This window comes from Chiloscyllium plagiosum, chromosome 40, assembly GCF_004010195.1.
Source record: "Chiloscyllium plagiosum isolate BGI_BamShark_2017 chromosome 40, ASM401019v2, whole genome shotgun sequence".
Taxonomy (NCBI): Eukaryota; Metazoa; Chordata; class Chondrichthyes; order Orectolobiformes; family Hemiscylliidae; genus Chiloscyllium; species Chiloscyllium plagiosum.
In genome coordinates, this window is record NC_057749.1 from 21,889,685 (window position 1) to 21,902,403 (window position 12,719).

Genomic DNA, 12,719 nt, shown 5'->3' on the forward strand with positions numbered 1-12,719 from the left:
GCTCTCAGCTACCTTCCCCCCAGCCCCACCCCCTCCCATTTATCTCTCCATCCCCCGAGGCTCCCAGTCTCATTCCTGATGAAGGGCTCCGGACCAAAACGTGTACTCTCCTGTTCCTCGGATGCTGCCTGACCTGCAGTGCTTTTCCAGCAACACACTCTTGACTCTTAATGGTAGCTGCATTTTCCCTGGGGTTGGGGGAATTACAAGACTAGGGGGCACAGTTTTTAAGGTAGTAATCCTGGACTCTGGATCACTAGCACAGAACTGTAGATTATCATTGTACACCACTGGTTTACAAGTATTATAAATTGCTGAATTATTAGTCTACTCCTCTGGATTACTAGTCTGGATCTCTGAATCTGCAGTGCAGACCCCTGGATTACTCATGTGGATCTCTCTATTACTCATCCAGGCAAGTGTTAGCCCAGAGTTTGGGATTATTTGCTTGGTTCTCTGAAAGCTTAGTCTAGTCTAGGCCTCTGAAGGCAGGCATCTCCAGGCATTCACATTACTACTCCACACTGGATTACCAGCCCCGGCAGCTAGATTACTAGATCAGGCCTCTAGAATACTCGTCCAGTGACTGGATTACAATTCAGACCAATTGATTACAAAACCTGAACTGCTGGATTACTAGTCCAGAATCCAAATTACTAATCATTACTACTGGATTGCTAGTCTAGGCACTAGTCCTTTAGCAAGATGGCGACAGAGTAACACACTGCAGCCAGAGATTCACTGCTCACTCATTCCTTTTTCTTTCTTTTTCTTGTTTTCTCCTTTCTCTTTGCAGCAGTTTCTCTTGCCCCCACCCATCAACTTCTTAAGCTACCCTCCGCAGACTGGGGGGACGGAGCAAGCATGGGCCAGGTCCTGGAGCAGGGACAGAGTGAGTCCTGGACAGACGCCAACATGTCGAGGTAACATGACCTAGTGCTCTGAAGGCTGGCGGACATGGACTCATGTTGGAAGAGGTCTGTAATTTGATTAAAGACACTTTTATTTCTCACACTGGACTTTTAAACACCGTAGTTCCATGCTAATCTATTTTTTTTTACTGCTTCAATTCTGCGAAGCTTAAAGTATCTGTACCTAGATAGCCTGAACCTAAAATGGTGCCGAGAGGCGACATTACAAACTTTTCACTGCACTCAGTCGAATGCATATGACTATAAAGGCTATTCTATTCTATTCTAGATTACTAGTGCACATTGCTGGATAACTAGAACAAATTTCTGTATTACCCAGCTACTGCTCTGAATTACGTGGCCTGTTTTTCCACACTGTAGAGATTCTATGATTCTATGATCATTCAGTCAGACCTTGAGAGTACAAATCCAAACCACTGGATTACTAATCCACCGGAATGAAGTACAAATCCGGATAACTGGAAGGGTCATCTAGACTCAGAACATTGGCTTGCTGTCTGTCCACGGACGTTGCCTGACCCGCTGTGATCTCTTGCATCTTTTGTTTCCAGTAGGGATTCCAGCACCTGCAGTAATTTGCTCTGACCTTCTGGATTACTTGTCCAGGCTACTAGGTTACTCATCCGGATCACTAGTTACTAGTTCAGATCTCCTGATTTCTAGTGCACTCTGAATCTGTAGTGGAGACCCCTAATCTAGGCATCTGGACTACTCCTCCACAGCAGTGGAGTAATAATCCAGGACACTGGAGTAATAATTCTGGAGTCTGGACTAGTAATCAACAGGTTTCAACTGGCAATCTAGATGTCTGAACCAGTAATGCAGGGGGCTGCGCTCCAAATTCAAGGGGGTGGGACAATAATACGGAGATCTTGACCAGTTAATTCTGAACTAGTAACCCAAAAGTTACTTTTTGAATGATCTAGTAGTTTGGATAAGTAGTCCAGAGGTTCTGACTCATAATTCAGAAGTCTGTATCAGTAATCCAGTCATGTGGTGTAGAAATCTAGAGGTTTCCTGGTCTAGAGGACCAGAATAGCAAACCTCAGTGTCTGGCCTAATAATACAGCAGTCTGGACTAGTAATCCATCAGACCATAAGAGGACCATAAGAAAAAGGAGTGGAAGTAAAGCCATTTGGCCCATTGAGTCCACTCCCCGATTCAATCATGGCTGATGTGCATTTCAACACCACTTACCCGCACTCTCCCCATATCCCTTAATTCTTTGAAGACATTTAACGTCCCGGCCTCCACTGCACTCCATGGCAGTGAATTCCACAGGCCCACCACTCTCTGGCTGAATCCAGGACTTGATTAGTATTTGCACTCATCTAGACCTTGCGATTACTTGTCCCAACCACTGGATTACTAATTCATCTGATGGGAATACAAATCCAGACCCACTGGATTGCAGGTTTAGTCTGCCAGTTTAGTACTCCACTCATATGAATCACAGTTCCAGACTCTTGAATTGCAATTCAAACCTCCAGATTACTAGCCCAGGGTATTAACAAGTGATTGGACTGTGCGGACTAGTAATCCAGAGGTTGAATTGTCATCCAAGGGTCTGAAACTGTGATTGAGGCAAGTGCAGTAGGAATGCAACAGCTATAATTGTAACCCACTGGTTTGGATTGGTACAGCAACCATCTAGCTTCAGTAATCTAGACACCTGAACTGGTCGTTCTAACGTCTCGACCAGTAATCCAGCTGCCCGGACTGGTAATCTGGCTTCTGAGCTGGTAAATCAGAGGCATGAACACACCATTGGGATTCTGATCTTGAAGGAGTGGACTAGTAATACAGACCAGAGGGGGCTCAGAAGAGATTTACCGGGATGTTGCTGGGTATGGAAGGTCTGAGTTATAAAGAAAGGCTGGATAGACTGGGACTGTTTCATTGGAGGATAGGAAGTGGAGAGGTGACCTGACAGAAGTTTATAAAATAGATAGAGTTAATGGTAATTGTCTTTTCCCTAGGATGCGGGATTTCAAGACTAGGAAGCACATTTTTAAAGGGAAAGGAGAGATTTGAAAAAGACATGAGGGGTGAAAAATGTTTTACACAGAGGGTAGTTCATTTGTGGAATGAACTTCCTGAGGAAGCAGTGGATGTGGATGTTTAAAAGACATTTGGATAAGTACATGAATAGGAAATGTTTGGAGGGATATGGGCCAAGTGCAGGCAGGTGGGACTAGATTGGTTTGGGATTATGGTGGGCATGGACTGGTCGAACTGAAAGGTGTTTCCATGTTGTATGACTCTTTGACTATTACTCTATAACATAAAGATTATGTGAAAAAATATTCACTGTTCGATGGCTGAGGGAAGCCATAATGTGGAGGTGCTGGTGTTGGACTGGGGTGGACAAAGTTACAACTCACACAGCACCAGGTTATAGTCCAACAGGTTTATGTGGAAGCACTAGCTTTCGGAGCGCTGCTCCTTCATCACATAACTGTGGAGCAGGATCATAAGACACAGAATTTATAGCAGAAGATCTCAGTGTCAGAGACAGCAATCTAGGTTTGTTCAATATATCGTTTCAGATGCATAACACTGAGATCTTTTGCTATAAATTCTGTGTCTTATGATCCCGCTCCACAGCTACCTGATGAAGGAACAGCACTCCGAGCACTAGTACTTCCAAATAACCCTGTTGGACTATAACCTGGTTTTGAGATTTTTTGACTGAGGAAAGGCATTGCCTGCTCCGGCTCTACAAAACCCAATGGGATCCGCACAATGTAGCAACCTGTGCTCTATTTACTGCAGCCAGACAGAGACATGAAGGAGTCACTGAGGACTGCAGATGCTGGAGATCAGAGTCGAGAGTGTGTTGCTGGAAAAGCACAGCAGGTCAGGCGGCGTCCGAGGAGCAGAAGAATCGACGTTTCGGGCCGGAGCCCATCAGGAATGGGGACTGAGACATGAGCTGAGCAAGTTATAGGTTAGGACTTCACATTAGGAGGGACCCCAAACATGAACAAAAAAATCTTAATCCCCAAATGGTTGGGAAATAAAGGAGACAAGGAAAGGGCAACTTTGCAAAAATAAACCCTTTTTTTCCCAATATGACAAAAATTCAGTGATCCCATGATTAATACATGCATGTGCAGTTGTTTATAAAACAGACCTGCTCAGATATCGGAAAGTCTCTATTTATTCCCAGCATTCCCTGCATTCCAAAACTCCAGGACATCGACAAGCCAATATAACTTCCAGCCCTGAACCTCAGAGGGTTAGACAAACTATTTAGATGCTTTGATCACTCACTAAAAGTGCCTGATATGGCCTTTTCAAGGCAATAAATAGATTTAAAAGTTTTTAATGTTTTTTTTAAGATTAGATTCCCTACAGTTTGCAACAGGCCATTTGGCCCAACAAGTCCACACCGACCCTCCGAAAAGTAACCCACTCCTCTATCCTATTTACTTACATTTACCCCTGACTAATGCACCTAACCTACACATCCCTGGGCATTATGGGACAATTTAGCACGGCCAATCCACCCTAACCTGCATATCCCTGGGCACTATGGGTCAATTTAGCACGGTCAATCCACCTTAACCTGCACATCCCTGGACACTATGGGACAATTTAGCATGACCAAACCACCTTAACCTGCACATCTCTGGGCACTATGGGACAATTTAGCACGGCCAATCCACCCTAACCTGCACATCCCTGGACACTATGGGGTAATTTAGCACGGGCAATCCACCCTAACCTGCACATCCCTGGGCACTATGGGGCAATTTAGTATGGCCAATTCATCTGATCTGCACATCTTTGGATTGTGGGAGGAAACCGGAACACCCGGAGGAAACCCACACAGACACGGGGAGAATGAGCAAATTGCACACAGACAGTTGCCCGAGGGTGGGATCAAACCCAGGTCCCTGGCACCGTGAGGCAGCAGTGCTAACCACTGAGCCATCTTGCGATAAAGCATAAAGAACATTCCAATCACCTAGGCATCAGGTAAATATAAATGCCACCTAAAGTCAGATATCACTCAAAGAGTCATGAAAAGCAATGTAAAACTGGAATATACAAACAGAAGCAGTCCTCTCCAACAAGCAGTTGTGTTTGTCGTCTCGTCCACTAACTCTTCTCAATGTTATCAATGGCACCAACTCGTGACGGGTTAATGGTCAGGAATTGAAAATCATGAGGACTTGGTGGACCATTGAGAGAGTTTTAACAAAGCAACAAGGGTTAACCTTGGGCTCTGGATCCATAGCAACGTGGCTGATTCTTAACTGCCTGCTGGGTAATTAGGAATGGGTGATAAATACAACGCTGGCCAATGGCGTCCACATCCCGCGAAGAAATTCCACAAAAATGGAAAATGATGCAAACAATATTTCAGTTTAGACGCCGTGGAAAGCAACTGTATGAACGTTCTGATGAAAGATTATCCCAATGATGCCGGTGCTAACCCTTGTCGCAAAATCAAAGCGGTTCCGCCCTTGTACCAAGGGAAATGGCAGAGATCGGGGCATTTATGGTACCAGGACCTGTCCCTAGCCATCATTTAGAGCGACACGGTGGCTCGGTTGTTAGCACTGCTACTCCACAATGCCTTGGACTCGAGTTCAATTCCACCCACAGGCAACTGTGTGAATTTTGCCCGTTCTCTTTGTGGCTACATGAGTTTCCTCTGGGTGATCTGGTTTCCTCCCATAGTACAAAGTAGTAACAGGTTAGGTGGATCGGCCATACTAAACTGCTCTGTAGAGACCGGTGTGTGCAGAATTGTTGGTTAGCCATGGGAAATGCAGCGTTACAGGGATTGTGGGGAGGGGGTGCTCGAGTGGGATGCACTTTGGAGTGTCGGTGTGGACTCGATGGGCTGAACGGCCTGCTTCCATACTGTAGGGATGTAATGATCTGAGGTAAAGGTCAGTCGCTTGGAGAGGCCACACTGCAGTTTGGTTTGGACGTTAGCGTGACTTCCTTGGCTGAGAAACCTCCAAAATGGTCTTCAGGCAAATATGCTGCAAGGGAAGGTGTCTACACTGTGCGCACAGGAAGTGACAAACCTCATAGTTTGAGGCAATCATCAGTGTCCAAGAGACACAAAAGAAAACATGTTCAATTTTATGCTGGTTGATTTGCTGCCTCCATTTAACAAGTGCTGATCTGTCTAATTGCTCTTGTGTTGCTGGAGATTAAAAGTTTTCATATATGTTAATTAAGAAATCATAAAGCATTTTCATTTGAGTGCATTTCACAATGCAAATAGGCTTACTGCAAGATAGATGTTTCAGTTAGATTATTCATTTTTCATCACGCCTTCGCCTATGTACTTATGCAGATACAAAGCTTTGATATTACCGCCTTAATTGTCTTGCAAGACTAATAGAAGATTTTGATAAGATTATGGTGCCTCTTCAGCTTGATATGGCTTCAGGCCTCAACTGGCCCCAATCCACGCCGTGGTGAGACCACACCTACAGTTTTGGTCACCCGAATTTGTGGAAGGACTGCCCTGCAATAGACGTACTTCAGATCGGCTTTTGCGTGGCTGATTCTGGAGATGAAGGGCTGCTTTCTGAGCGAGGGTTGAGCAGGTCGGACTTGTACTTGTCGGATTCGAGACGGACAGCGGCAGATTTTATCGAAACACATCAGGTTCGGCAAAGAAGGGACACAATGGTGTGGACATTGACAGGATGCCTCCCCGCATGGCCGCAGCAAGGACTAGGAGGCCACACGGTTTCAGATGAAAGAGTCGCCCATTTGAGATGGGCACCAGGAGGAATTACTTCTCTCTCTGAGGGTCATGAACCTGAAGAATTCTCATACACTCATATTCATAGACAAGGGTTATGGTGGCGAGAGTTGGAGAGGGGAGGGGAGGTAATTCAGAGACCTGAACTACTCTTTCAAAACCTTAAGGTTTGGAGTAGGAATAGGCCACTGATCCATCAAGTCTTCTTCACTAGTCAATGGTTGATCACTTAACCATCTGCTCCACCTTCCCTCCTTATTGCCATAACTCCTGATCTCTTATTGATTAAAAATATGTCCATCTCTGGCTCGCTTGTTGTCTCTCTCTGGAGACATAGGAGTCGAGCCACACTACTTGCATTTAGTCAAATCTAGTTCATAAATCAGGACAATATGTCTAGGATGAGTAAGTAATATCAACTGTATTTGGATAAGCCCAGTACAATGCTGAACAAAACAATGGACATTCACTCGGCATCTTATCAATTTTGGTCAGAATTAAATGTCACAAGGTACGTAGTTCAAATCAGATGAAACAAATCATATCTAACTGAAGGAAACAAGGTCCAGTCACAATCAATACACCATCAATAAATGAGCTGCAATTGCGAAGCCTTGCATTTCATTAGTTACAACCTATTATCCAAAAATTAACCATTTACTCCTACTTTCCATTTTATCCCCATTTCATGCAAAATAAAATGCATCCAGTCCCAGAAGACCTAAATGCAATAACTCTTGTGTGGTGTCTCATTGAATGCATTTTAGAAGCTCCAATATATTTCATTCACTGTTTCCCCTGAACTACTTTGCTAGCTACACCATCACAAAAACTCCACGCTTTGTCGAACACAATTTGCTTTCGTTAAGTTGATTGCCTCTGTGTAGTGATTGGGACCAGGTGGATCTTACTGACTATGAAATCCTTGATTGCAGTTATTTACCTGGGTGAATCAGGGAGCCCTGGCTGACCAGTATAAACACAGGGGTAAAAAGAAATAAACACAAAAAATAAGCAGATTAAAAATATATATATATAGAAATAAATAAGGAATGCAGAGAGTCTCCTGATTTCAAGGACTAACTGCAAGCTGGCTGGCCACAGCCAGTGTACTGTGCACATGTAAATAAAGTGTGATTTGGTGATGGGATACTGGCCCGTGTGGAGTGATTTCAACCTGCATGAAGATATTATGATTTACCATATGCTCATGGTCCGTTGAGGAGCTGGGCTTGCAATATTAGTAACATTAAATTCCATCTGGTTCATTAAGGCAATGCTTATCTTTTCTGATCGACATGCCCACAGCAATGGGTTAACTCATATCCCTCTGAAATGCTCCTAACAAGCACCCAGTTCAGGGACAAATAAGGGTGGACAACAAATGCTCCCTTTGTCAGCGACTCTTGTGGTGGAAACAAAGAGCAGCAGGAAAATGATTGCAAATGGAAATGAAAGAAAACTTCATCAAAAACTTGAATTCAAACAGAAGGTGGTGGAGGCAGATGTAATAGCAACATTTAAGAGGCATCTTAACAGATACATGATAGGTAGGGAGTAGAGGGATATGGACAGTATGGAGGCAAATGCTTTTTAGGTCAGAAAGGCATTATCTGTTGGCATAGCCTTGGTGGATCAAAGGACCTGTTCCTGTGCTGTATTATATGTTGTTAAATAATAAACAAACACAAGTGAAAGCTCTTTCTATTTTCTGACAGGTGGAGAAATGGAAGAAGTCGAAATCAAAAACATCAAGTTTGTTTCCTCGCCGTATGCAATCGATTTATCAAAGACCAGCGGTTACTTCATCCCAAAAGTTCCATTCACTGTGTTGGTATGTACAGCCACAGTGGCTCTGTACATAGTGTCTGATATAGTACAGACCCACATGGGTATATCCAAAACAAGGACAGAAATTACTGGGAAAACTCAGCAAAATCTGGCAGCATGTGGAGAGAAGGCAAAGTTAATGTCTTGGGTCTAGTGACCCATCTGCAGAGCTGCTAGCAACTAGGACAAGGTGGTATATATGCTGAAGGCAACGTGGGGTGGGTGGGGGAAGGAGTGAGGGGACGCAGCCCAGAGAGAGAGAGAGAGAGAGAGAGAGAGAGAGAGAGAGAGAACAACAGTTAGGAAAAGAGATGGATGCTAGTACCTGTGGGAAACAAGAAAATACCAAGGAAAGGAGATGGCTTAGTGGTATAATCACTGGACTGTTATTCTAGAGACCCAGGTAATGTTGGAGGGATGTGATTTTGAATCCCACAGATGGTAGAATTTGAATGCAATAAAAATCTGGAATTGGGAGTCTGATAATGAACAATCGTTGGGGAGCAGAGGAGGGGGACAAACCTTTCTGTTTCAATAATGCCTTTTACAAAGGGAAATCCTACGGAAACCCTACCTGGTCTCGCCTGCTTGTAACTCCAGACCCACAGCAATGTGGCTAACTGGGTGGATAACAAATGCTATCCTAGCCAGTAGTGCCCAGATTCCATGAATTTAGAGAAAACAAGCTGGTAACACGTTTTAAAATACTTGTGGTCCCTACTATCAGTAATTCACTCTCACCAGCCTGTTATAATCCATCCCTTTGTCTGCTCAACAGCTGTTGTCTCTCTGGGTTCCATCTCCACCCAATTCCCCCACCCTCCTTCCTCTGTTATTTCCGCACCCAGCCTTCTTCAATCTGACTGAAGGTGTGACGCTTGCCAGTTAAGTGGCTGAGGGCTCCCTCCTGTTCTGCAGTCTGGGAGAAAGCTTTGTGTGTGAGGGCGGTGGGGACAAGATTTGAACAAGGAACAAATCCCAGCTTAATTAGTGTTAAATAATGCTTATCCAGAAATGCTCTTGTGTTCAGCAATGTGCGTTCTTGTCCACTGCACATACCCCATTACCTCAGGTACCATTATGCTGACGTTTCCACCAGAAATGTCATTGTCATCAATCTGTCAGCAATTTGGTCAAAATCCCAGCTGCCCATATGGCCTTGCTTCAATCCTTCCACAGTAATAATTACAGCAGGAAATCTGGATCCATCGTGTTATCAGGGTACATTTGTACATCTGCTTTAACAAAAAGTTAAATGATGAAGTATGATACTTTACAACACCATTGTAGGGAAGGCAACACTTGCAGGTTTCATTAAAGGGATTGATGGTAGTCCAGCAATGATGGGCAAAGTACTTAGCTGGTGATCATTTAATGAGGTTGAAACCCAGTGAGATAAATCAATAAACGATATAAATGGAACACGAAATGACACGACCAGCTATCCTTAGTAGCCACATACGCAGACAACAAGCAACATGAATTCGACTGGGACAACACTACTATCATAGGGCAAGCCAGACAGAGAACAGCCAGGGAATTCCTAGAGGCATGGCATTCATCCACAAACTCCATCAACAAACACATCGACCTGGACCCAATATACCAACCACTACAGCGGACATCTGAAACTGACAACCGGAAGCGGCAGGGACAGACCACTATAAACACCGGAGGAAACATCAAAGAAGCGCTTCGCAGGAGGCTCCCAAGCACTGATGATGTCGCCTAGCCAGGGGACGAAATGTTTGCAACAAAAACTTCCAGCTCGGCGAACCGAACCGCAACAGGGATTAAATCAAAATGGAGTTGGAGGGGGAAATAATACACTCCACTCGCTGCGGCGCCCACCTCTCACTGAGCAGCTCGAGGTGTTGATGGACACTGCATGCTCCTTCTCCAGGGACAGCTGGGCTTGAACATAATCTCCTGTTTATATCTGTCAGCACTGAAACAGACCCTTCCATCCAATTCGTCCATGCCGACCAGATGGTCCCATTTGCCAGTACCCAGCCCATATCCCTCTCAACCCTTCCTATTCATGTACCCATCCAGATGCCTTTTAAATGTTGCAATTGTACCAGCCTCCACCACTTCCTCTGGCAGCTCATTCCATATACGTACCACCCTCTGGGTGAAAAAGTTGCCCCTTAGATCCCTTTTAAATCTTTCCCCTATTTATCCTATCCACGCCCTCATGATTTTATAAATCTCCATACCGTCCCCCCTCAGCCTCTAAAGCTCCAGGGAAAACACTGAATGGTGGAGCAGACTCGATGGGCCGAATGGCCAATGTTTACTTCCATATCTTATGGCCTTCTATTTAGATCGCTAATTCTGGATGTTAGAGATAAGATGGATCATATGTTCATTTTTTTTGTTGAAAATTGTTTGGAAACATTTGTTTGCTTAAACAATGGAACTGCACGGCTTTGTTCCCTTCGGAACTAACTGGGATTTCCCAAGTTTATGCCAACCTCAAACAAAACATTACTGGTCCCGACTGGGTAGTAGTGCTGAGCTTCTGTAACCAGGGTTTGAGCTCCCCCTACGTAGCACTCAAATGATTGCTGCATGTGCTGGGATAATAGACTTTGACATCGACCATCATGGTGAATTACACTCACTGGCACATTTCCCTCTCTCCTGCTGGACAAGATGCTGTGTAACTAGAGACAGTAACATCCTAATTCGGGGAGACACAGCTGGGTGTGGAGAATTATATCGCCTGAGTCACCTCTTAGAGCCAACTCAACAGCCCAGTGCATGGACTCATCACTCTGCACAAAATTGTAGCTGACCTTTCTGTACTCGCTGACATTGCGCACAGACGTACCGGAGCTATGTCAATGCAGTATCTAAACCGCCCTGCACACCCTCTGTCCTTCCTCTCAAGCCTGCCCAAGTGAAATATTCATCGGAATCTCTCACAGCAGTGAGAATTTCACCACCTAATGAGTTTATACCAGTGCGATTGGTGTTCGTTGTATCAATTAAAGTTCAGTGAATACAGATCGATTGGATGCCTACACAGAAGGTTATCTAAGATTACAAAGGGATCTTGATCAAATGGGTCAATGAACTGTAAAATGGCGGATGGAGTTCAATTTGGATAAATGCGAGATAGGCATTTTGGTACAACAAGTGTTGATTAGATTAGATTTTTTTTACATTACTTACAGTGTGGAAACAGGCCCTTCAACCCAAAAAGTCCACACCGACCCTCCGAAGAGCAACCCACCCAGACCCACGTATATTTCTGTCTGCCAAGTTTCTACCCAGTCGCTTAACCTGTCTCCATCCCTCTGTGGATTTCCTGTGACATCCTCACCACTTGCATTCCCATCTATTTTTGTGATGTGGTGGTGCTGGTGTTGGACTGGGGTAGACAAAGCTAAAAATCACTGCTGGTGTTGGACTGGGGTAGACAAAGCTAAAAATCACTTAACCACGCCCTTCATTCCTGATGAAGGGCTTTTGCCCGAAACGTTGATTTTGCTGCTCGTCGGATGCTGCCTGAATTGCTGCGCTCTTCCAGCACCACTAATCCAGAATCTGGTTTCCAGCATCTGCAGTCATTGTTTTTACCAGGTTATTGTCCAACAGGTTTATTTAGAAATACAAGCTTTTGGAGCGCTGCTCCTTTGTCAGGTAGTTAGTGGAGTAGGATCTTAGGACATAGAATTTATAGCAAAAGATCATAGTGTCATAGTCTGATACAATATATTGAAGAAACCTAGATTGCTGTTAATTCGTTCATCTTTTAGAATGGGTTGCAGGTTTCAAATCATAAATATGTAAATCCTAGAATTCCTTTCAATTCACATTCCTGAGATAACAAGGTTATATTAAAAAAAGTGACATCTCAGCTCAGACAATACATTAAAGATGTGAGGTTAGAGTCTGTCTGTATCGCAACCTTGAGTCAGACTGGTTCTATTTCCAAAGTAGGAATTTATAAAATGTCACATGGATTATAAAAAATATTGACTGCCTACAGATTGTGTGCTTTTTGAACAAAATAGACTACATCTGCAAATACAATTCTGCAAATGCAAATTGACTCCATAGATGTATATGTGTGTGTTCATGCATGTGAGGGAGAGAGAGAGACAGAGAGAGAGAGAGAGGGACGGAGAGGGAGAGAGAAGGAGAAAGAGAGAGACGGAGAAGAGAGAGACGGAGAAGAGAGAGACGGAGAAGAGAGAGACGGGGA

At 44.3% G+C, this 12,719-nt stretch overlaps 1 protein-coding gene across 1 annotated transcript in view; it reads left to right on the top strand.

The window, feature by feature from the left end:
- The window catches only part of foxb1a (forkhead box B1a), a 106,994-nt gene that overhangs the window by 85,440 nt on the left and 8,835 nt on the right, over positions 1-12,719 (top strand). The window contains exons 2-3 of the mRNA XM_043680127.1: positions 797-923; positions 8,392-8,507. Coding sequence (XP_043536062.1) covers positions 797-923; positions 8,392-8,507 — 243 coding nt within the window. The remainder of the gene's footprint in view (positions 1-796; positions 924-8,391; positions 8,508-12,719) is intronic.